Source organism: Gasterosteus aculeatus, chromosome 8 (assembly GCF_964276395.1).
Source record: "Gasterosteus aculeatus chromosome 8, fGasAcu3.hap1.1, whole genome shotgun sequence".
NCBI classification, from domain to species: domain Eukaryota; kingdom Metazoa; phylum Chordata; class Actinopteri; order Perciformes; family Gasterosteidae; genus Gasterosteus; species Gasterosteus aculeatus.
The window spans coordinates 17472963-17498496 of NC_135695.1; the positions used below are offsets into that span (position 1 = coordinate 17472963).

General features: G+C 44.3%; 2 protein-coding genes across 6 annotated transcripts; one reads left to right on the plus strand and one right to left on the minus strand.

Moving 5' to 3' along the window:
- The first annotated feature begins 82 nt into the window (after window positions 1–82).
- Window positions 83–1977, plus strand: LOC120824249 (small ribosomal subunit protein eS27-like). Of its 2 annotated transcripts, none has more exons than XM_040184935.2 (4): window positions 83–546; window positions 1052–1157; window positions 1223–1333; window positions 1466–1977. In XM_040184935.2, the coding sequence occupies exons 1-4, from the start codon at window positions 541–543 to the stop codon at window positions 1492–1494; spliced, it is 252 nt and encodes an 83-aa protein (XP_040040869.1). In that variant the 5' UTR covers window positions 83–540; the 3' UTR covers window positions 1495–1977. The 2 variants fall into 2 exon arrangements, with proteins under 2 accessions (XP_040040869.1, XP_040040868.2); XM_040184934.2 differs by having other exon boundaries at window positions 407–546; window positions 1025–1157.
- On the minus strand, window positions 1820–19135 carry tpm4a (tropomyosin 4a). Of its 4 annotated transcripts, none has more exons than XM_040184927.2 (9): window positions 18655–19135; window positions 17012–17137; window positions 6306–6439; window positions 6062–6179; window positions 5866–5936; window positions 5694–5769; window positions 4715–4777; window positions 4347–4416; window positions 1820–3087 (listed from the first exon to the last, which is right to left on the minus strand). In XM_040184927.2, the coding sequence occupies exons 1-9, from the start codon at window positions 18766–18768 to the stop codon at window positions 3005–3007; spliced, it is 855 nt and encodes a 284-aa protein (XP_040040861.1). In that variant the 5' UTR covers window positions 18769–19135; the 3' UTR covers window positions 1820–3004. The 4 variants fall into 4 exon arrangements, with proteins under 4 accessions (XP_040040861.1, XP_040040863.1, XP_040040864.1 ...); XM_040184928.2 differs by lacking the exon at window positions 1820–3087 and adding an exon at window positions 3674–3913; XM_040184929.2 differs by lacking the exons at window positions 17012–17137; window positions 18655–19135 and adding an exon at window positions 12741–13494.
- Between the last annotated feature and the right edge of the window lie 6399 nt (window positions 19136–25534).

The following is a 25534-nucleotide window of genomic DNA, read 5'->3' on the forward strand; positions in this document are numbered from 1 at the left end:
TGATAAAGTAAAACATATTACCATTATATTGCGATAGTAAAAATACAGATCCTGTAAGTTCCTACAATCTTTCTACAATAACTTAGAGGATCTTTATTTTTTCATCACAGCCAATAAATATTATATCAAGAGGGTAAACACAGTATAAAAAGTACGTTGAAAAGTTAATTTGGGTCTTTGAATGCCTCCATTAACTTATAATAAATAAATAAATATAATAACTAAAAATCAACAACATACAAGTAGGAAGAAAGCGAGGAACCATGAGCTCCAATCAACTCATAGTAATTTTCTTCATGCTCATGATTTTTAGTTCCGTTTGTAGTGTTTACAAAAGTAATAATGAAAGTTCTTTACTATGTACTTAACAAGGACTAGTCCATCCAGCACAATCTTTTGTCCCTCCCCCAAAGAGAGAGGCCCCGCCTACTCAGTCGCTTCCGATACTGTTTGTATTTTACAAAGTACATTTGAGGCTCCAGTCGCACTTTCTATATCGTATTTGCATCGGAAGACAAAGCTGCGTCATTTGAAAGAAACATGCAAGTAAGTTAAAATATTTGTAATGTTCAATGTATTTATTTTCTGTGTTAGAAATGTCAGAACTTGCAGAAGCGTTTTGATGGACAATGGATGCACATTCCATCATATAACGAAACGAATCAGATGTATTAACCAGTCAATGTATGGGGAAATATGCAGTAATATGCACACGTATTTTAAATAACCTATATTGGCATTCAGGCAACAGGTGTAACGTCAGCCTCTTAGATATGATGCCTGGGCTTGTCTGGACATGTTTGTGTAGGATATTTGCTCAAAGTAGATATTCATTCATCGGACTATAGGGGGCGTTATGAAGCCAAACACGAACCAAATACCATCACATAACAACACAGATACACATGGCATTTTTGCCTCTTCCCGCACTGCAACATTCTTTTTGTCTTTGTTGTGATAGATTATTATTTAATTACTCAAATAAATAAAATGTATATTCATTACATTTTCTGAAAATACAAAGTCAACCATCCTGTCATCTCGGCTGCAGGAAAAGGATCTGTTGTACCCAAGTGTTGCCCGAGAGAGGAGCAGGCACAAGAAGAAGAGGCTGGTGCAGAGTCCCAACTCCTACTTCATGGATGTTAAATGCACGGGTAAGACTGGACCACGGAGATAAATGTTATTATGACTATATGAGCTGATTCTCTGTTCTCTCCAGGCTGTTACACGATCACCACCATCTTCAGCCACGCGCAGACGGTGGTACCGTGTGCAGGCTGCTCTCTGATCCTCTGTCAACCAGCAGGGGGGAAATGCAGACTCACTGAAGGTAAAATACGTTCATATATTGATGCCTTTGGAATTCTCAAATGTGTGAAAATATGATAACAAGTTTCAAATCTATTCTTCTTTTGATTGTAATAATATACTTACTGAAGCATTTTGCTTTCTGTGTGTTTAGGCTGTGCCTTCAGAAAGAAAAAATCCTGAACAGGAAATGGTGCTAAACACCCATGACAGAGCAGCTGGAAGAATGGAATATAGGCATAAATCCTCAATCCTTTGTGGACAAATACATCTGTATCTTGAGAATATGGAGTGATATGTCATCCCTCTCCCACTGTTTTATTTCATGCAGTAGAGTGGAAGAGGACCCATGGTCCAGAGAAACTTAAATCACAGACGAGACATGTGATCAGAATGATACCAATGATTCAATGAAGCACTTTTATGTGGAGTAGTTTGACTATTTCTATCAATGATTAAAGCATATTTGGAATTCCTCAATATACACACAGAGTCCAATGAGTCATGGTTTCTGTAAAACATTTATTAAGTTGGCATGGGGAAGGGTTGGTGAAAGAAATGTTTTTAAAAAAATGGCCCCAATCATGTGTGAAGCGCTTTTCGTGGCTCTCATGAGATGAAGCCACGATGCCCATCACAAACAAAAATAAAAGATTTTAAGAATGACTTGTCTGTGTTATGTGTGTTCTTTGGTCTTGAGAATTCCCCAGGAAAAAAAAACAAGAAGTTGTGTAAATAAAACAAAACCAAAAATAATCATAGCAATACAATTTCTCAAATACCTAACATTATTCTACTATATACAATAAGTATCCGTGGTTGACGAAGCTTGACTTGAGCTCCAGGTGGTTTTGAGTTCAGCTCGCACATGTAAGACAATATATTGTAAATATTGGCTAAATTATGGCATATTGTTGACAAATAATGAGGAATGTGTCCAGGGAAAGGTAGTACAGTTAAAAAACAAAACAAACAAACAGTAACTTCCAGATACTGTACATGCTTCGCTCTCAGGTTCTGCAGATTCCCATACAACAGAATAGAGTAGAGATATTTATTGGAGCACGTAGGCCTCAGGATCACACACGATTGGCAAAAGAGGCCTTTCCTTCTCTAACAACGTGTTGGGAAGACCAGAGGGACTGGACAGCAAGTTCCTTGACCATTTTATTTATCAATCAATAATTGACGTGTAGCCTCTTAGCATGATCAGAAAAACAGAACCGTTGCAGAACATTGCATCACCGCTGCACTTCAGAGCCACAATGTAGCAAAACCCAAAACCATCTGTAGCATGTGTGTTAAGATAATCAGTCAGAGGCTTAATGTATGTGCACAAAAAATGTAAAATGAACCCAGTTTAAGTGGTGCAGGCAGTGACCAAATCGGAGGTTTCTTTGCGCGTGTTAGTTGCCGATTCTTTCTAAATAAGTGGTCAAAAAACATTTCTGGGGAGGATTTCTGAAATAATAGCTGGGGATACAAAAAGAAACAATGGGGTCAAAATTACTTCCCGTCATTAAAAAGAAAAAAAAGTTGTGCCTTAGAAGAAAACCCATCAAGGACAAGCATTAAGTTAATCCCCCTTCACACTGCGAATAAAGATTTTACAGGTCGAAATGTGGAATGGAGTCGAACATTAAAAGGAATGTTACATGACGATCTCATCCTCTCCAGCGTCCTCTCCGTGTTTTTATAAGCTGTTCAGTTCCTGCAGGGTCTGGTCCAGGACTTGATGCATACTCAGATTCTCCTCTTTGGCTTTTGCTAATTTTTCTGAAGGAAAAAAAGAAAAGAAAAGTTGTTGAACCTTTAACCATTAGCAACGAATTTTGCGCTGTGTTCTTCTTCATGGGTTTGTCAGCATGAAACAGCGCTTATAACTGTTTTACTGAACGGATGTTTTGCATAACTATTTTGGTTAGAGTTGTGCCACATGCAAAAAAAAAAACTCAACCACACCGCTGTGCCTTTCATGCACAAGCTGCTGACTGTCATTCTATGCAGGACGCTGTTAGTAGATTACGTTATGGACGGCTTAAAGGACTTGTGTGCGGTTTCTGATGCTACATGTGTCCTTTTCATCAAAAATGAGTTATTTACAACCACAACTACTGTTTCAAAGGGTCATTTCAAGCTGCATTAATTCACACACAAAATAAGAGCATATCTCACCTTGTCCCACATAAGCTCCCTGATAATTAGACGTACAATGTACATAGCAACACGTTTTACAAGATCAGCCTGTTGGCAACCTAATTACAGAATTCCCAGAGTTCAAGGTAACGTACTCCCTACGTAGCTGAAGGTTACGTATCAAACGTTTTTACAAAATGTATAACACTCGAGAGGGAGAAAGCTGTAAAGTAGGAAACAACTTCTTTTTAATTCATCATTTCCTGCATAGAAAGATGGGAAGAAGGCACATACAGTATGATCCACAGTGAGGATATGAATTCAAAGCACAAGACAGAAAAGGGAAAGCGGGGGGGGGCAGACAGAGAAACGTGTCACAGCATCTACAGAGATGTCATGTCATTGAGGGCGTGGTCCAGCTCCTCACTAATGGCTTTGTACTTCAGCTTCTGAGCGTACAGTTCGTCTGGAGGCCAGAAGTCGACAGGAAGTACAGGCAGGTTGTCAGGGACAGCGGCGACACAAACAAGCCAAAAGCAGGAGAAGGATGAGAGGCAGAGGAGGAGCAGAGAGAGGAAGGAGAAGACAAAAAAATAGGGTCAGCGTTGAAAAAAAAAATACAGAAATGCTGGATGAAAGAATGATGGATGTATAATGACGCTCGTGGCTCTCGAGCCACCGGAGCCTTTAAAACCTGCTCTGTCGGTCTCATAAAACTGCTCCATTAACTCAGCTCAGTGGTTTGGAAAAGACAATAATGCTGACGTAAGAAAAAAGAACACCCGAGCACATTCTAAACTGGATCAGGATCAGAGTTGGCCAACGAGAAACTCCGCTGCACAACCTGTTCGGGGTTGATCAACAAAACGAACGACGTGCGAGTGGTGCTGATCTCGTACCTTCCAGGTCGTCGATGGACTTTTCCAGTTTGGCCACGCTCCTCTCTGCAAACTCTGCACGGGTTTCAGCCTGACCGAGACACAGACACAGTAGTGAAGACTCAATGAATGAGTTGATTCTTTTTAAACTTTGTTTGCTAAACGATGTACCCACTAGAGGGAGATCGGAAACGCTGAGAGAGATCACCGTGGGATGACGTGGCCTGATTTGACCCAGAGACGATGCAGTTTCTTTGTGTGTGTCGGGGATCTTCTTAAAGCTTCACATAAGTGCGAGCTTATATTTGGAAGATTGCTTACTTGTTTCCCCTCCGTAAAACGCACGGCACATGGTCAAATAGTGAAATCGGCAGAATCGGGAATCTCACCTCCTTCAGTTTGTCGGTCAGAACTTTGATCTCCTCCTCGTACTTGTCTTCTTTTTCGGAGTACTTTTGACACAACACAGAAGACACAGAGAAACAACGTCACCGGATCGGTTACAGCAACGCAGAACACGCGCTTTCACCGGCATACACTCTCGTCATACGAGGGCAACAGCGGCGCCACTCCCTCTGCTGAGTGACGTGCAGGGACGGGGGTAGCGGCGCAGAAGAGTCGAGGCGTCGCCGCGGCCCCGGGAACGAGTTGTGCAGGGCCGGGCTGACTAAAAAGGAAGCGCCGGCATGACTTTCTAAAGGTCACGTGGCAGGTCTGGCATGCCGTCATCTCGCCTGTCGGTGCCCGGGGAGGAATTTAACGTAGCAAGCGGGAGGAATGCGCTTGCAGGTCTCTACTAGCTGCTGGCTCGCGACACCTTGTGCTCCCACGAACACTTTTCCCGAGGGGAAAAGAACCCGTTGTATTCTAAGCACGACACACAATTTCAAGGTGTGTGAAACACTGCTTTTGGGGAATGTGGTTTTTCTCACTACTCATTTCCACGGAGCCATGAGAGCAGGCCCGATGATGGCATACTGGGAAGAGAAGAATACATGCTGGTTGCCAGACTGGGTGTTCAGTATACTTAAATGTGTTTTATTTCTTAAAGAGAAGGGAAGCAACTCCATAATCCAGCTGTGGAGGTATTTGCTAATATCACTAAAAATGTAGGTTTTACACATCGATTTATCTATTTCTTTACTCCCAATTTGTGGCTGGCCTTTCAAATAGGCCTAATATTATGCTCATGTGGAACATTGGTGAATAAAAAGTAAAAAAAAGAGAAGTTTGTGGCAGACTACTGCATTTTTCCTGTGTGGAAAAAAACCACACTAATCTGCCATCTTAAGAGGCCAAAAAAAGAAGTAATACTTATAGCTAGATGAGTATTTTGTCAGCGGGGCTGCACATCACTGACACTCTCACCTTTTCAGACTGGGCTTCTAAGGACTTCAGGTTGTTGGTCACGTTTTTCAGCTCCTCCTCCAGGTCTGCAGCTTTACTGTGGGGGTGGGGGGGGGGAGACACATGTGCTTGGTTTCAACGTAAGAGCGACGGGCACGTGTGTGTATTTGTGCAGCCGGTGCTTGTGTGTTACCATTCTGAGAGCTCGGCCCTCTCCTCGGCTCTCTCCAGCTCTCCCTCCAGGATCACCAGCTTACGGGCGACCTGGAACAACGATCGTTACAAACCCGTTTGGAATTGAAGCGCCAAAGAATCCGACCAGACGAGAGGAAGTCGGGTTAAAGTAGAGGAAAATTGGGAGCGCATCCGAAACCAGCTGTCAGACTCACCTCCTCGTATTTACGGTCGGCCTCCTCGGCAATGTGTTTAGCCTCCTTCAGCTGCATCTCCTGGATCTCCATCTTTTCCTCGTCCTTCATGGCTCGGTTCTCAATCACCTTCATCCCTCTGATTGAGCGAGATATTAATGGGGCGTCAAGTGGTGGTTTTCGAAGCCCGGATGAACGCACATTAAAACAGAATTCAAAACTAAAAGGAGGTTGAAGTTGAAACTATTTTTTAGCACAGACTGACCTCTCGCTCTCATCAGCGGCCTTCTCAGCCTCCTCCAGCTTCTGCAGTGCTGTGGTCAGCCTCTCTTGGGCTCGGTCCAACTCCTCCTCCACCAGCTGGATCCTACGGTTCAGACCGGCTACATCGCCCTCCGCCTGTGAGGAGGAATAAATATGGTCAGTGAGAAATGGTGTCATTCGAAGCTGCACAAAACAATAGTAAATAGCTGGAAAGACAAGAACAGTATCCTGTGGTTTTATCTGCAAAATCGAGACACATGAGTCTGCATTAAAATAAGATTTACAAAGCGCTTTCAAAGACCATGTTAAAATGGAATAAAGGAAATATTAGACAGGGATCAAAGTTTCAATGTTTTCTTGATCAAGGCTACTTCAAGGTTTCATTCATGAGCTTCTGACACAAGGAGTGCAGAGTAATGGCCCCCGACAGAAAACGTATCAGCCCATAATCTTGGTCCTTTCTACCTTTGTATTTTATGTATCTTCAATTATTAAACAAGACAACTCTTTAAAAAACGGGTAAGTTTAAGCTAATATGTATTTAGTAAAATACTGTCATCTTTAGTCCCCCTAAAGAACGTTTTTTTCATATAATAGACTTTCACCTTCGGTAAAATTATTATTTGCGGAAATCTAAACTTGTTTGGGGGGAAACCAATGCCTCACCTGTTTAACATTTCCTTACAAGCGTCACATAAACATTTGGTGCAACGCTTCCTTCCGTAAGCACTCTTATTATGAAAATCATACGGTTCACTGCAAGTGGACGGAAATCTGTGTCAATTCCATCTGTAAGTGAGATAATGGAATCTATTCGTCACGTTCTTTGGGGATCGGTAATGTTTAAAAAAAAGAAAAATCAATAGTTTAGATCTTTCTTATCGAAATGGAGACAGCTGGAGGTCCGTGGAGGATCTCCTACAGCAGCAGTCTAGCTGCAGAGTGTGATCATTTTTAATATATAAAAGATCACAGAACTTTCAATTGAAACGTTTAGAAAATACTCAATTTCCGGTGACTGTGGATGCAGAACTGGAATGAATGAGCTTCATCTCATCTGTCCTCGGTAAACAAAAAGGCAGAGAGGGGAAAAAGAAAGCAAACAGACAACTAAACAGGCATTTCCTCTCAGCGGGACGGGGAGTTTATCCAACAACCAGCACCTCCTCCTGCTGCTGGGAGCCGCTTTCAAACTGGAAAAGCCTCCAAGAAACGGCCCAATGGGAAAGTTTACAACCAGGCCGCTCACACGGTACCACGAAACTGCCCTTTTTAACCACCGAGTTATGCATTCAGACCTACGCAGGTCAACTCTCCGTTACCAAAATGAAACACCCGGGGGGGTTTCACAGACAAACAGACGCTATTGCGCGCTCAGTGACTCATTAAACAGTCATTCAGTGCAGAAGTCAGGCCTCGGGTTGGATCAACAGTCCGCTTACAGGTACGCGAGTCACTCTGAGAGCGTGAAAATCATTACGAGAGAGAAAGGAGGAAGGATTGGCAACGAGGAGGAAAGGGAACATTCAACGGAAACGAGTTATTAATTGTGCGCCGAGAATAAATAGACCTCATCATCATTCTGTGAAGACACTCGATATTTTAGGAAATTAAAGCACGGTTTCCTGCCGGTAGGCCTCTGGCGACGTCTTCTTTTTTTTAACATTTTCTGCATACGGCACATCGTCCAATTCATTCAACCACAGGAGGCACAGTTGAGAATGCAGAACCTACAGCTTAATTAACGTATTACATGCCTGGAGCAATATAAGTTTAGTCTTCAAAGCTTTTGCAAAAAATGATAAACGTGCCTGCGGCGACCCGAGAGCCAGCAGCCGTTTAGTCGAAAAAATAGACAGTTAAAGGCTTCTTCAAAAATGAGGATCTTGAGAAAACAGTGACAGGAAGTCAGCTGCCCAACATTCTTTCATTTCCTCCCTCTGATTGTTCTTTCTTTCTTTCTTTCTTTCGGAGCTGGTATTCTCTCCGTCTCTGGCCGTGCCCCTTCCTTTAGCAACCACTTTGCATTCTCCGGCTGCCAGGGACGCGCCGCCGCCTTATATGGTAAAACAAACCACGGAGAATGTTCGCGGTGGAGTATCAGGGGGGGATTGTGACAGTGAGCGCACATACGCACAGTCAAACACACACACACACACACACACACACACACACACAAGCGTGCGCACGCGCATATACCACGAAAAAAAAAAAAAAAAAGATACTGGACAACGAGTATGTAAATATGTGACGCCTGCTTTCTAAAGCAGATTTACAGTTTTGGTTACCTAAGAGGACCGAGGTCGCCATTGTGTAGCGAAATAGCCTTTGTCATCCAAAGGTCATGCTTTTTGAAACTTGAGTTAATCAAAAGCAGCTCTGGAGGGGGGGGTGTATTTGTCTGCAAGGACCTGGACGTCTTTCACTCACCTCTCCGTCCCCGGTCCCCTACTTAGTAAACATTCTACCGCCTGACTTGAAGATGCAGCACAGTTCCACTGGGAGTGACTGAAGAAACGGTGAAGGGTGTATTAGAGACCAGCTCAAGGACAAGTGAAAGAGGAATCTAATCATCGCGCTGCTTCCAGGGCAGTGGGCTAATGAGCTGCACGATGCTGTTCAGGGGAAGTTATTCCTGACACGACCGCTCTGTGTGACGGGTGAGCTTGTAATCTTTTGCCATAAAAAAAAAAGGTTGCGCACGCAAAGATACAATGCATAGGCCAGCTTGTCAGGAGGTGTGATATGTAAAAGAAGGTCATTACATGTTCCCAGACACGCAGCACAATGGGATCTCTCTGCGCCAAAAGTAGTTAGTCAGACGTTCACAGAGATCTTGGAGGTGTTCAATACTAACAAGAGGTTAATTGAAATAAAACATTCATATTTAATCTTTAAAAGGAAGCAACCGGCATCCTATCCATTCTCTAAGTGCTACCTAATGACATTATAGCAAATTCAGCTCCGCAAGCCGCAACCTTGGCCTGAATAATCAGCAAAGCCGCGAGCCACTAACATGGGAGTTTTCTCCAGAATGTCAGCGACTGCCAAAACGTATCAACATGTGGCAGTTATATTTGGAAAGTTGATCTATTCCCAGGGAGAAAATCCAAAGAAAACAGTAAAACCAGGAAGTAAATCCTTCCACGGAATCTGCACAGTCTGCTGGAGGCCGAGCTGAAAACCGCCGAGCTCGCCGACCAGAAAACAGATGAAACCTCCGGTTCATTTTGACATGAAGTGACGAGCTGAGAGAGGGTTGTCACGCAAATATCATGATGGTGGACCAAGAGGAAGAATGCTCGTATGGAGACAAATGAAATCATTAACTGACCCTCATCGCCGTTGAGTGACCTGGCGTCGACGCTTTTAGATTCACAGTTTAATTGTTAAGTGTTCGCGGAAGTTTACACCAGAGTGGAATATAGGTTGACTTGTGTAAACACTCGTTCCGCCACACACTGTAATCTTCCTGCTGATCGGGGCCGGAGCCCAGGGGCAGGAAGTGCTGGGAGTAGAAGCACAGGAAGTGCCGGGCCAGAGTCGGCAGACGACATCCTGGGAGGGTGCGGCTGGTGTGGTGGAGGCGGGACCTGCCTCCCAAAGCTCGGACCTCAGCGGAGGCCGTGAGTCACACTTCCCTTTGCATCTGGTTTTAAATAGGGATCACAGTTCTTATTTCTGCATTCTACATCAATTATCGCCATGGTAACGCTCCTGCACAGCATACAAAACGTATTTTAAAAAAAGAGGAAATAGATGCTTTCATGTCTCTTGTCATTTTGTATCATTTGCTTGTTCTGCGACTCATAAAGTAATTTATCCCGCAAATAAAGGAATAAAGACATTATGAAACACGTCTAACTATATTACAATGATTCAACCACCTGATGCTTTGTTACAAAGAACAAATTGTAGATATAACTAATGCTCTTGCATCTCCACGCCCCTTCCAATAGATCCTAACCGACACGGATTGGTCTGAAACACTGAAAGTTTGGATACAAATGCGTTAGCTGAACCCTAAAGACCTAGATGTTAACGCGATTTACCAGATCGGGAAAATCCAGCTGCCACGTAACGCGTGTAAAGAGCGGCGAATTTCGGTCGATCCGCGTTGCTGACACAGCTGGAAGGTTTGTGAATGAAGTACAAATGATCATATTTGGCCTGACTCTCAACTCTGAACCTTCAAATAAGTAACTGCTGTGAACACTTTGAAGAAGAGACGGCTCATTGAGAGTAACAGCTAGAAATACAAAACATCTAGGAAGGTCAAGTGAGCGTTCAGGGCACTTTCATTTCTCTTTAATCTGACCTTTCAAAGTATTATTGAGTAGTCGAGTTGTGTCTCCAGGAGGCGTCAAAACAAAACGAGAAATAACAATTCAATCACTTTTTTTAGTTAGATATGTGGCCAAATGCTGTTGCTTTTTTTATGCCTCCACATCACAGACTCAGCAAGGTCCCTGTTTTGATCTCCCCGTGCTCACATGAAAAGAGTTCTTGTGCCAAGGAATAACTGCAGGTTTCCCTAATTATTCACATGTGGGACCACACCAACCTCGCCACACAACTGCACTGCTCGGTTTCACTTTGCGTGCACAACGAAAAACAACCTTTAAGCCACCCAATTAACATTTATAGACAGCAATAACCCTTTCCATAAGTTATTTACATATAATGTAATGTACTGATTTATTTAACAGCGTTTTTAACTCCTCTTAAGCATCCGTAAGTGGGTAGTATACACAGATCATTTTGACAAGTTGTAACTAGGTCAAATATGTCCTTATTGGAGAAGAAAATACATGAAAACATCCTATGTTGTAGGCTACAATCTCCTAATCATGGGAGACAAATGTTTTTTCTTAAAGTTGCCTATATCTGGTTGGAGATTCACCTTTTTGATGCGGTGCCGTGATTAAACGTATCGTTAGCCATAACGCTGATCGTCAGGAAGGTGAAGACACGCGTGATCTATTTGTTCAAGGCTTTTTGATCCAGCGTGCCTGCAGGTTGGAGATTCCCCCCTGAACCAAACCAATATTTAAATCACAATGACAGGAGCCACTACAAACCTTGAACGTAGCGACTGAAATGATTCTAAATGAATATTTACTGACGTCACTGATGCGAATAGATTGTCTGCTGCCTAATGGGTAGTTTGTAACAAAGGTGTAGGTCCTGTGGAACGCCAGCTCCTTTCATCGTTGCAGTCACCGTATCTTTACAGCCACACCTTCTCCCTCCCACTCTCCTCGGGTCTGTCTGCTTTTCCTGTAGTTAACCACCTCCTATGCAAAGAATAAGCCACCGAATGCCATAAAGCAGCACGTGAAACCAGTCAAGACGGTTATACAAGTGTGCTGTTATGCATTTTTCTTTGCTAGAATCCGATATCTACCATCTATGTGTAAAGTTACAACAGTCCGGGTTGGACAGAGTCTAGAGACAGGCGGGCGATAAACACAATTGAGTCACTTTCAAAACATCCGTACTTCTAGTGTAAGAAAGCACACATTTGTCTCAGTAAATAGCAAAAGAAAAGCAGTTTAAAACATCCCAGAATCCAAAAAGGGACAGTTTCAAAAGCTCTCGCCTGGTGGGACCAACTGTCCAAGACCCCAAAATGTTCTGTTTATTATCATGGGACACTCATAAAACAGAACATGTGTACTTTTCAAGCGGCAACTAGTACATTCTTACTACTTTAGGTTTGGACAAAAAGCCTTCAGGATGAACAAATGATCAAAATTGTTGCCGGTTCCTTTAAGGCTGAACTTATTTAGTGAGAAATAGTTCCAGCTCCAGCTGAAATTTGTTTCCAGACTATTCCTCTCAATCGCTAATAACAGAGCAGGCATACTTTTAAGTATACGGGCCCTTCATTTTCCTATCCTCAGTGGAAGCAGGATGGTGTGGTGGTTGGGCACCGGCCCAAGCAGCTGCTGGCACCCACCCACCCTGCTGAAGTGCCCCTGAGCAAGCAAGCAAGCGAGTGAGAAGTTAATTTCCCTGGGGAGTTACAACATTATCCCCTTGATCTAAACCGTGGCAGCTCCGAAAGCTGCTAAAAAGGCCTCATTACAAAGTAGTTACAAGTATGAACACTCATAAGAAGCAATCTGTTCAGGCTAATATATTACTGTATATACAAATCGTTCAAATAGGTTCAACGATGCCTACGTGGTCGACGTCGTTCACAGTAGTTCTACGGCGGGTGGCACTGCGCATGCGCAAAGACCTGCAGGAATCCGAAACTTTTTTTTCCTTTTTCTTTTTTCTCATTGCAGACCAACGCCTTGCATTGTGGCACAATCACGCCCGCTACAATGAATCAATGGCACGAACGGTCGGAGTAATTAACATCATGAGGCTCGACAGGTGACAAACAAAAAAAAGACCTTAGCAGAGAGGATTTGATTTGTCTCACTTTCTCCCGGAGCTCCCGCTCACTGTCCAGCTCTCTCTGCAGGACCTGAGCTCGGTCCTCCGCGTCGTCGGCCTGCTGCTGCAAACACTGAATCTTCCTCTTCACGGCGTCCAGAGAGGTCAGACCTGCCATCGTCAACTGCTTTACTCGCTAAAAGCGGGACTGCGCGTTGAGGACAAATACAGCTTCTTTTTCGCGTCTTCTTCTTTAAAAACGAGCTACGGCGTCCTGCTTTGTTCTATATTAGAATGCCGCGACAATAAGATACTTTACTTTGGTCGTTGGTATTACAAAAAAAAACACACACAAAAAAAGAGACGGAAGCCCGATGTAGGTCCGGGGGCCAAAGTCGCTCAAGTGCAAGAAAAGTGATATAACCAGGAAGTCACGCTGCCCAGGTGTTCTCCAAGTGCTTCTTCTGGCCGGCGGGAATGATGCGTTCCGGTGGCGAATAGAAAGTTGTCCTCGGGAATGTTGCAGTTTTTGTTTTGTTGTTTTTTTTTTTTTGGTCCGCACCGGAGTTTGAGCAGAAGGATTAGAAGAGCTGCGCGGTGAGGAGCGCGGAGAGCGACCAGACTGAGGAGGAGGAGGAGGAGGAGGAGAGGGATGATCGCGATGATGAGGTCACAGGGGGCGGAGCGTAGTGTCTCGTAGTGAGTTTGACTGTGCGCGCGCGTTTGCGTGTGTTCGTGCGCGCGTAAAAGCTGATCCCTGTGACTGATTGTTGCTGTGAGACTTTCAGAAGAACAAAAGGAACAGACAGGATGCGCAACTTTCAGATAAAAGGCCCCCAGTGGTCATCGTTTAGATGTCCACACACACACACGTGATGTCCCTTTGTAGATTCCTTAAAGTTGGAAGTTGCAGCATAATATGTGTAGAATGTGTTATTGGCCTACTGAAACAAATCCCCAAATGTCCTTATGAAGGGGTTGGGATATCAGACATGAAATTACTCTCCTCATTACATTTGCTTTCTTCACCAAAAGTATAACACTTGGAACCCTGAATTGGGGTCACAGAATAGGTCCTGAACTGGTACATCCTGACATGAGGGGTTATAGCTGCGGTAGCTTTAAACAGCAGGACACAAAAGCCCAAGATATGATCCAAGGTATTTAGAATCAGTGCCCTTTGTCTAGTTTGTGTACCTGAGAACTAAAATGTCCATCTGTAATTAACCAAATTTCAGGAGTTTTGGCCCAAAATGTATGTTATGTGTCTGATAAAAAAAACTAAACTGAGTGCAGAAATGCAGCATCAGTCGGCCAATGATAGAATTTCGTTTTATGATCAGCCATCACATTCAGTAAAATTTAAAAACCAAAGTTCAAAATGTCTTGTATAACACCTCGTTAGCCTCAGGTTGTTTCTCCTGATTACTCATCCATCTCACCTGAACCAACCTCTACCCCCGGGGGTTCCCTCTGTCAACCCCACACATGTAAACTTCCCCCCCGTCAGATTGTAGACGTTCCCCCCCGAGGACTCCGCTTCGTGATTCCAGCCTACTCCCGGTCCGACTTGTGCGCCTGGCCTGAGTGATCAGCTGTTTACGACATCCTGCCGTCCATAGACTTTGTCTCCGTGCTGCCTCTCGGGCCCTTTACAGTCATGTGAATTCCCAGTAAAGTTCAGTCAGTATCAGGTATTGCTGAAATAATCATTTTAGTATGTCAGAATGTAGGACCCCCCCCCCCCCCCCCCCCCCCCGCCTGCTGGCAGATGATGCTCATTGCGTGGGTGTAAATCATATTTATGAAGCATCTCTCAGCCTGTGTTGACCCTTTCAGCAGATCTCAGCTCTGCCGAACTTCTGTTCCAGCGATCGCATCTGTTGATTGAGCCCCCCCCCCCCGTTCAATTTGCCCCCTTGCGGTCCGGAAAGCGCGGGAGCATTGATTTCATTAGACACGGGAGTGTGGGGCTTTCTGTTTGCCTTAGCTGCATTCCTCACATTCCACACCCCCCCCCCCCCCCACCCCCACACTCTCCCCCCTTCCCCTCTTTGGCTGCTCCCTGCTTTCTCTGCCCAGCCGGCCCCAAAGTCCAGCTTTCCCCCCTCAAACGGTAACTGTTGCCTCTGTGATCGCTGGTATTAATACCTGTATTCAAACCGCTGCACGTGGTTGCCCCCCTCCCCCCCCCCCCCCCCCCCCGCTCTCCTCCCCCCTCACTTTCACTCTCAACCTTTTCAGCTTGTGATCGCTCCCAAAGACAGACAGACAGGGAGTCGTCATGACCCACATATCAGCACCACGAGTCAATGGGGTGGGGGGAGAATTTTTTAATGAATCGAAAACTGAGGTATTTGGCTCCCTGTTCTGACCCCCCCCCCCTCCCCCTCCTCCCCCCAGGTTCTCCGATGTGGCCGGGCTCTCTGTGTGTGTGAATTGAGATGTGTAATGACTTGACTGCTGCTTCTAATAAGTGACATGTGGAGGGGGATTCGCTGGAGGTGGAGCGACCTCGCCGGCTGGAACCGTTGCTGTGGGTGTTTGGCACTTCAGTTTAAATGTATTGAACTATTGTCTATTTTTAGGCACAACGCAGAGTCCGGCTCAGACCACCACAACCTCCACAAGCACGAAGGCCCCAGCCGTCGACGAGTGGGGCTTTCTCTGAGCTATTCGGGGGTCATCTGGTCTCCTGCGCGTCTCAGCCTCGGTGTGTGTCTCCGTGTGTCGGACACCTCCCTTCTCTTTGTTCAGAGTGCAACGCTGCGTTTCCCTGGGAAATCCTCCACGGGGCTCAAACAATACCACGTCTTGGTTGCAGCTGGGAAGGGTTTTTGTTTACGTGACGCTTCCCCCTGCACGGTTTGCTTAGTGATCCTGCTGGAACCAATGCTTAACTGGCAGGATCCGTATTTTATCACTATGTTGAACGTGATTGACCTCCTAATATGGACTTTGTTTTACACTTGAGTTACTCTCGTCCTCTTACACACACACACACACACACACGCAAAAGTAAACAAACATGCCTGTGCACAGATGCACTAAGATGCCAGATGACAGATCTGCAGCGCTGTGGTGCAGCCAGCAATCAAAAATATGATCTTGCTCCCAGATTGCAGCTGATTGGCCTCCGCAAAACTGACATTTCCAATGTTCCGCTAAATTTACTAAATTTAACATGTGACAACAGACCTTTAGTTCGGGTCCGATGAAGGAACTCAGTCGTCCTGTTGTAGGATGGTTATAAATTCACGGTGGAAGTGGCAATTTTACTTTTAACAAAAGTAAGAATAGTACAGTGTGAAAATGCTCTTGCAAGAAAAAGTTCAGTATACAACAAGTAATAAATGTGACATAAAAACTAAAGGCCTTAAGCATCACTTAAGGGGACAATTTTCTGAATAGAAAGCGAGAAAGAAGTCCTACCAGACCTCCTTGTAGCTCAGTGCTCAGAAGCATCAATTCACAGTTGATACACAACTTCCGGATAAATGCGTTTCAGGAACAAGTGCAATATTTCTTTTAGAAATGTTGATGAAATTAAGTAGCGTGACATCGTAAACTACAACTACCTTTAAAAAGTTCAAATAAAGTGGTAAAATAAAGGCTATTTGTGAAAGTGTGCTTATATTTCAACATTTACAACATATGAGGTATAGAAAGTGGGTCCATGTTGATAAATACATGTGACGAAACACTAACAACCTGCTGCTGCAGCAAAGTCTGCATGTACACAACACGTACCGTGAGCGGTGACACTACACATCTGCACAGACAGTGAGCTTCATGCTCCCAACAGGGAGGATGCAGATAAACTGACAGCCTTATGATTGAAAACACAGCTGTTAGGAGACACCTGGGACCGTGTGTGTGTGTGTGTGTGCGTGTTTGGTTGAGGGGGGTAACAGTTTATCCATGTGCTCATCTTTCAGGACTGGCTGCACAGGAATGTAACATGTCTGAAACGCTCTGAACCATTCACCGTGGATCAAAGTGAACCCACAGCTGGTGCTGGCTTGGAACCATCCAGCTGTGGAAAGATGGGCTCTGGTTTTTCAGCGGTGCCACGGCAACGTGAGTGTGTGTCACGAGTCAACAGAAGCCCATCGTTAAACAGTGGAAGCCTCTTGATAATATTTACCGTCTCGGAAAGGATGTTATCGGACTGTACCATCTTTACTCTAACGGAATGCGGTTGCATTTGAATTTGACATTTGAACACACACACACACACACACACACACACACACACACACCTTTTCCCCACCGTGCATGCGTGTGCACAGTATGAGTGAGTGACCCTTCACTTACGTCTGCAGCTTTCTTCTCAGACAGTTCCAGTTTCTCCTGAGCGTCTTTCAGGCCCTCAGAGAATTTGTCCAGTTCGTCCTCAGTCTGCTTCATCTTCTTCTGGAGGTCCATCAGCTCATCCTCCAGCTGCAACGGGAGGTTCTGTTATTGCAGCTGCCTCACCTTCTCAGGTCAGTATGCGTCTGTATCCAAATTCTTTGTCTTTGTCTCTTTTTTATTTTACAACCCCTTCCCCCTGCTTTTAAAAAGCCTGGATTTGTACTAAACCGTTCTTTAGTCTGATGGGACGTCGTTGAGGCCATTAAAGAGTTAGTGGCTGATTTGAGAGCCTAATTGTTTTTTTATTGTTTCATTATTGTGTTTTTGAATGGTGATGGTTGACTTTCAGTCTCTCAGGACGTGACCCAGGTATGCAAAGCAGAATCCTCTCTCTCTCTCTCTCTCTCTCTCGCACACAGACACGTACACACTCACAGGGTTAAGTGTTCCCCCTAATCAGTGACCCCCCCCCCCTCCTACCCCCCTTTCCCGAGGGCCCATGAAGTACTTCGGATAATCCTACTGAATTCCACACCCATTCTCTCCTGGTGTCTAAAAATACAGATGTTATCAGTTGGAACACACAGACCATGGACCTAATAAGTCTGTGTGTGTGTGTTTAATCTCCCATACGTGTGTCGGCTTGTATCCATTTGCATGCCTCTCGTGTGTGTGTTGTCTCTCGCGTAGGATGCACCTGTCAAAGATGCTTTACGACACACAAATGCTCCATAAACTCTCTTAAAACTGGTCCCGGGGGGAGCATGGCTCACTTTTTCCTCTCAAGAGACCAGGCCCTGATTTGGGGTGGTCTCATCACCTGAAGTCGCCATTGAGGGCATTTTGAAGAACTTTCTTCCGGCCTCATTGTAAACAGCACTAACAGAGACCTGTTTGTGTGACTCTCCACAGTGTCCCTGTTTCTACAGGCTTCTGTCAGTATGTCCTGGTGGTGTTTATTTAGGGATAAGCAACCGCTCAGACATCAACCCTGGTGATCAGAAGTATCAGTTTGGGGGTTCTTGATATTAGCTGATCCATTTTAGCTGGAGATTAAGTACATGATTATGTAACAGTATAAATGGAGACTATAGGAAAGGTTGTGGAAGTGCTGCTTAACCCTTTAAGGAGGTATTTGTGCTACTCGCAGCGTAATGTTACAAAAATATGTTGAATTTACCATCAAGTCTCGGAGCAATGGCAAAAAAAAACATGTAATATTATTTTAACAGTGATATGGCAATAAAACAATAAATGAGCTGTGAGGAACGTAGTGTAGATAAATGTGCAATGTGTTTACACAAAGTTCCATAAAGGAATGTCTTAAAATAATAACATAAAACAGGATAAAGAGTACATTCGTAAAGGAAAACCTTAACTATGCCTTAAGAATTTTATTTTTTTCTATTTGACCAACATTAACAAATAGGAATTAATTATACTTTAATCATTTTAGGTTGTTTGGCAGCTAATTAATACAACTTGAATGTTACTATACTATTTTTTAAGTGATCGAAAACACTAAAACCATCTAACTTTGGACATCTTGTCATAACTAGTGACCCGTGCGTCACTTTTTAAAAAATATCCTCTTTCATTCCCACCTGCTTGCATTTGTCCTCTGCTGCCTTCTTGTCCGTCTCTGCCTGCTCTGCCCGGTCTATGGCGTTCTCCTTGTCCAGTTTCAGCATCTGCATCTTCTTCTTGATGGCCTCCATGGTGGCTGCTCGGTTGGATCTCCTTCTCAGAGATGGGAAAATTGCACCCTCCAAAAAGCTCTAGTCTCCTGTTATGTCGAGACGTGTAGGAGACTCTGCCTTACGTACGGTAGTGGACGGGGCCGGAGTCCAACGAGGCTGCAGAGAAAGAGAAAAAGAGAGACAGCACCAGAATGGAGGGGGGAAAAGTAGGAAGGAGAAAGAAAGCTGTGAGAGGGATGGAGAGCTGAGCCCTATATGGGTAGTTATTTAAACTGCAAGAGAACCTGCCTCCAGCCTCTGATCACCCCCCCTCCTCCTCCAGCCATGATCTCCACCCTCCCTCCCTCCTCCCTCTTCATCCTCTCCATCCATTGCTCCTTCACTCAACACTCTGCTTCCACTCCCTGACTATCACTCTGTCTGACACACACACGCACACTCCACCCTATCAGACCACCCGTCCAAGGTCTTTCTGAGGGTCGGTCTGGCTTCTTCACTCACTCTTCCAATGTTGCCGATCTCCTTATTTGGGTTGTTGTGTTTTCAGTGAGGGTGAGACGGGAGAGAGAGAGAGAGAGAGCGCGAGTCGAACGCCGGTCCCGTGTGTCCACATTTAACCTGCTGTCAATGGATAAAGAGCCCTGCTGGCACACAGCATCTCACACAGAGCGCATGTTAGAGGACGAGAGAGGGACAGCTTAAAATGCAAAGTAGAGGGAAGGAGAGTTTGCGAGATAAACACTGTTAGAATATTCGGAGGCATTAAAGCTAAAGGTGTTTCCCTGCCAAGGTTCAGTGTTATGTCAAGGAGTCTAGATCAACCTAAACTGAGAACAGCGTATTTGCAGAATGATGGTACATACTTTCACATCTTGTTTGCCTCTATCACGGTGCCACTGAGCTGTGCGGGTTTCATGACAGTGTCATGAAATTCATGCAGCTTCTGCCAACTTCTGACACACAAGAATGTGTCAGAAGTTGTGAGAGCTTGTGAAACACAGTCTGTAATCTAACCCCATGCAGCTCTGTGGACTCCATATTTGAGTTTGATGAGTGAGGAATGAAAAGCAGACTGAGAATTATCGTTTTTGTGGACAATGGAGACCAGTGTCCAAGGTTTCTCACAGAGAAACAAAGAGATGGACGGGCCTCACAGGAGGAGATCCATTGTTATGATTGAATGCACACACAAGTACAAAAAGACACTCATTACCTCGACTGGCTCGCAGCCACTGCAAATATCTCACAAAATGTGTGAAAGACAACTTGTTGGACTCATTTCAAAGTAGCAAATTTCAAAAACAATTTGCCCAATTTATAACTAAAGAAATGTCTTAATAAAGATTTTACTAGTAAGCTAACCATGTATTCAATAGTAACGTATCACGTTGACAGAAAGTCCCCGATGCATCAAGCTGTAGCATAAGTTACTAAGTTAACTAGTGTTTTTTGGAGGGCTGCGTACTAAATAAAAAGCCATTTAAATGTAGATGTATTTTAACATGCAAACAATGAGAGTCAATAGCATTAAATTAAAATGAAATGCTAAGCTAACCAATGCTATATTTACTCTCAGCGCAACGATATACGCAGGTCAATTTCAGTCGCACCTTCAAATGACTTTCACAAATTGCAGATGTATCGATGAGGACCAAAGAAAATGCCGAGTTGAATGTACTTGTAATCTATGGTTAGCGTTGCCACTGTGTCGGTAAATTATTAATTCGGTTGGGAACAACAAACGTCAAGCATAAAGACACAACTAGATACACTACCACATTGTTCATTTTTTAAGTGTTTCCTTTAATTTACCTCGCGGCTGCTGGACCCGCTGACATGAAGAGCAGTTCACCATGCAGACAAAAACTAGGAATTTACCTTAGAGAGTACATTTTAAAAACGTTTAAGTGTGGGTGTGAAATTAACATGCCCCCCCCATTTTAAAAAAGTGCATTTTTCGGCCAAATGTCCTCACTTGATGGACAGACCCTTCTGTGTGTCTAGGCGGAGGTTGTAATTCCTCATTCGGACCAGTACAAAAAATGAGCTGTAGAATGCCGGAGAGCTGCAAGCAGCAATACAGGGGTCGGGCAGCCATACAGGGGTCAAGCAGTGTGACCGTTTGAAACCTATGGGAGAGGTTTGCCTTCAGGGCTTTCTGCCAGCAATCCCTTTAGACAACAAACCCTTTTGGTAAGGTTCAGAAAAAGATCAAGTTTCTGGTTCAAATAAACCCTTTCTGGCAGAAAACCCTGCAGGCAAACGTCTTCCATGTGCGTTGAGGCCCTTTCATTCAGAACTGCTTTAAGCGTGCGTTGCACTAGTTACGAACATGAAAGTGTATCATATGATTAACACCTATAATAAATCAATATTTTGTATCATTCCAAGACTGACCTGTTTGGAACATTACAGGATGTACGGATACAGATGTAGAGAGTGTATCGCATAACATAGCCTTGTGTGATGTTTGATTTAAAGCATCTGCTCTCTTTGTATTCAGAAGGAAAATCCAGAACGAGGTGAATGGCCAATATCCTAAAGAAATTTCTCAATAAGGTTTTATTATGAGTACATTTGTTGTGGAGAGCAGAGAGAAGCCCTGCTGAAACTGCACCGTTTTCAGCTGCTTATGTGAGTTACAGTCACTCCTACTGGAGAAGCAGGAGCACCTAGAAGGAAAAATATCACATTTTTCCTGGTCAACGATTGGCCCACAACAACATAACTAACGTCTGCTCGGCCTGTGGCAGCATTTCAAGGCTTTGTTGTTGCTTTACTATTGGAAGCTCTCTTGGCTTCAACGTGGTACGTAATGCAAATGGAGCAACGCCTTCAAGGTGGTGTGATCCAAGATCATCATTCAAAGGATTTTGTAGTGTTTTGGTAGAAGGATTCCAGACTAGTCTTTTGGTTCAGATTCATTTTGATTCATAAACCGTTCTCCCACATGGATTGTTTCACCTATGGTAGACAAATGATAATCAGATTCATGAGCTGTGGATTAAACCAGTTTAAGCAGCTTCAGATTGTTTGCAACTTTCATTGAAATACATTCAGTACTTATTGTTATAATTGCCTGAAAAGCAAAGAGATCAACCTCATAGTTGGGCTCGAGGAAAAAGACAGTTGGAAAGTTGTCAGGTTGTCTTCTCTGGGGACCAGGAAATGGACAAAATACCATGGCACCAATGCCTCCAATAGATTTCCGTCTTGGACTTAATGGAATTACAAATTAAACGCGTGGGGCGGTGTCCTGAGTGTTGTAAGTTTCACACTATGGAATATAAAATATTTGTTTCTTTATAGGGATCCTGTTACTACAGTATATCTATTAAAACTGTTAAATCTGTTGCGCTTTATAAATGTTGGTATGTTCCACGCAGTTGCTCTCTGAGTAATTTCAGACCATAATTTAGTGCTCTTCAATATCCTGCGCCAACGTTCCGCCAAGTGGGCTTTCACGCACTTACTCAGCCACAGAAATTCTGCGGAGTGAGCCAGACTAAACATGAGGATATTTTTCAAATGCTCATTCAGCCAATCGAAGTCTAGGCTTTGGATTTATGATGGAAAGGGGAGGACATTGGAGAGGATGAGGAAGTGGCGGAGCTGGAAGACTCTCCGGACTGAATGCTGAACAGAATCCTGGTTTTAGTACGATCGAAAAATCACAAGGTCCTCTTTGTAAGGGTGCATGTGTTAACTCCTGTGGCCTCGGGGGGGGTTTAATACACGTCATTACTCACCTAGACAGCACACCACCTGGACTCTGGTGACACACATTGCACAAATCAGAGGTTACATTTTATGTCTGAACACCTCGCCTAGGGCGAGGACAGTGATGTTGCACGGTGATGTCAGAGGGCGTTCTGTTTCATAATTACACCATCTACAGTTTATCATTATATAATTTGAAAATGCAATTTTAAATGGAAAACTCTGTCAAAAAAACAGGTCTCCCGACTTGTTTATAATGAGCGCACAATAAGTCAGCATGTTGACAAGGAAGTGTTGTCTTGCCACCTGGAGAGAAAGAAACCTGCAGATCAGGTTCAGATGGTGAGAGTCTGATCACGGAGTTTAAACAGGAATGTGATTGCTTGCATGGGAAGTGGCGAGGCCACAAGGCGTCACGTATTCTGCTGAATGGCTCTTTAATCTCTCTGAGTCTAATACGCAGTGACTTAAACCAGCTGGCATCCCCGATGGATCCTAACAACAACATTCTCGGATTATTGAATACACCTGAAGCAACCAGTCTGTGACAGATAAGGTCTAGTTTAGTCTTGTAACAATTACCCAATAATGCAGATTGATGTAAGTGTTTTTACACAATGTACTATGACAAACTATCTGTGAATGTCTGCTTATGCAACAATTCCTCCGCTTCAAAAAAAGGGGGAACTTTAAGACTGATTCACAAATAACAAATGGGCTTCCTGAGATGGGAGATACTAAATAATTTTCACTTCTTCTTACGTCCTGCTTTTTTTGTTATTTAATTTAAGACCCAACGATCTGAAAAAGAAGGCCGGATTTGTCGTCACAGATGCAAAGAACCAGCTAGAGAGTCAGACTGGGTGCAGTTTATGATAGTGATGACTTCATGCTGACAAGGTGATGACACAGCAGCATATTGGTCTCCAGCACTGACCTTATAAGGACATTGTCCCTCTTACTCTTCTCCTATCTGACTGACTGTCGAGGGAGGCGATCCAGGGCAGCGAGGCCCTCAGAGGCTTCAAATAAATTACCTCCATTACCATCTTCCTTGAACCTGAATGCAGTTTCACTTTCTTTGTGTCTCCTCCCACACTTTAATTTCTGACACCCCTTTCCTATCTTTCTCTCTTCCCTCTCTCTCGCCTGCCGTCTTTTCTCTTTGTCTCGCTCGTTTCTGAGTTGTCCTGCGTGACCGTGCGTTCACCTCCCGTTAAGTAAGGAGGTCAGCGTGGACAGCACCGCACACACCCATGAACACAAACTCCTACACACACATCTGGCTGTAGCTGGATTTCACCACTTTTGCTGGGAGTTAAAAAAAAAAAAAAGGAAGGTGCGTGTGTGTGTGTGCGCCTGTGTGGGAGTGACTAAATCCTTCAGGGTGGGAGAGGATGAGGATGGGCCCGGCCTCCAGCTCCAGACTCAGAGAGGGTAAATCCCTCCCACAGGAAACCAGCGCTCCACTCCACATGGCCATTTAAGGTAAAAAACTCCCCAAAACGCTCCTCGCTGGGGAATAGGGCTAAGGCATATTCACATTTAAAGCTACAGAGAGGGGGAAGCAGGATGGAAGCCCGTGAGTGAGGACAGACTTTATGAACAGATAAAGAGAACAATTCAAAAACCTTTCTTTCATTTTCGTAATTGAATTACACACAATGAAACCAGCCATTTCACTGCAATGTGGCTGGGCTGTAACTCTCATTTTCATAACATTTCACTATCGGATCATTTATGACCGAAGGCACACATTAGTTCTGGTCATGGACTATCTTTATGGCAAAGGCGGTGACCTGCTGCACATGAGAAAATTCTGGCCATCAGCCTGAGTCATATTAAGTGGAGAGGAGTGTGGGAAACAGATCCCGTGCATTTCCTCCACAATTATCTACAATTCAAAGCAACTGTAAACAAAAGATACATCAACTGTCTGCACAAAGTCATCCCTGGAAATTGTCGTACATTGAACGTTGGTGCATTCCAATCAGCAAGGGTGCTGCTGTAATGGCCAGATGTACAGATGTATTCACATGTGAGGCCTCGATGCTTTAATATCTCTCATCACCCGTCCTGGGACATATGTGACGCCCCTGACTGTGTTTTTGCTGACAAAGGCCAGAGAGAAGTTTCATCGGCATGGCTCAGAGGTGAAACATCTCAACAACTATGTGCTGGCTCCGCGTGAATTGTTGCGTGCGCTATCATGGTTCCCAGTGGGTGAAGCCCATTTCCTTTGGTGATTCACTGGCCTCTCTTCAGACATTCACAGCCCCCTGAGGATGAGATGACGCGAGGCACTGCATTGGTTACACCAGGTTACATCGTATGCTGTTTAACTCGCGATAGCTGCAGCAAAAGAGAAACCAACTGCCACTGTGATCGTTGAGTTGGAAAGTCCTGAGCATTATAAGGCTGCTTAGTTTTGGCATCTCTGCCTTCAAATTCTTTGGTATGTTACTCAAAGTGAACCTCCTAGATCGGATTTCATGTCTCACCGGTGCCCGAAGAAACAAATCCCCACCAGATCCATCATTTGTTTTAATGCTGGGCTGAAAGTAGCTTGACACTAAAAAGAGCAAGTAATCTATATTTAATATTTAAATTAAAAAATGGTCTCAGGTAAAAATTGGTTTGAAATAAGTTAGGTGTGTGTGTGTGTGTGTGTGTGTGTGTGTGTGTGTGTGTGTGTGTGTGTGTGTGTGTGTGTGTGTGCGTGCGTGCGTGCGTGTGCGTGCGTGTGCGTCTGTTTCCCTGCCAGACTTTAATGTGTGACTCCTACTTGCGGCGCTGCCCTAACGAGGACATAGCAACATGTTATCAACCCTCAGTTTCCTTTAATGGCTTTGCCACCACCCAACATCGTGGGTGTGTGTGTGTGTGTGTGTGTAGTGCGTTTGGGTGTGCGTGACCCTACGTTGTTGCAGCCTCATCTTGCCTGCTCTTATCTGGCTTAACATTTGCCTCTTTGACATCGCTCACATCGGATGTGTACATAAAGATCCCCGTGGTTGAATGGCTGTAATGAGAGCTTGTCTTACACCAGTTATTCAGATTGTTT

What these genes read in the sequence shown, in the direction of transcription:
- LOC120824249 (XM_040184934.2), top strand. An exon ending in CATGGATGTTAAATGCACGG is followed by an intron (nt 1,158 to 1,222) that starts GTAAGACTGGAC and finishes TGTTCTCTCCAG; the next exon opens with GCTGTTACACGATCACCACC. An exon ending in GAAATGCAGACTCACTGAAG is followed by an intron (nt 1,334 to 1,465) that starts GTAAAATACGTT and finishes CTGTGTGTTTAG; the next exon opens with GCTGTGCCTTCAGAAAGAAA.
- tpm4a (XM_040184927.2), bottom strand. Translation starts at nt 18,768, where the DNA reads ATGGAGGCCATCAAGAAGAAGATGCAGATGCTGAAACTGGACAAGGAG. An exon ending in CAGAGGACAAATGCAAGCAG is followed by an intron (nt 17,138 to 18,654) that starts GTGGGAATGAAA and finishes CTCCCGTTGCAG; the next exon opens with CTGGAGGATGAGCTGATGGA. An exon ending in CTGAGAAGAAAGCTGCAGAC is followed by an intron (nt 6,440 to 17,011) that starts GTAAGTGAAGGG and finishes TCCTCCTCACAG; the next exon opens with GCGGAGGGCGATGTAGCCGG.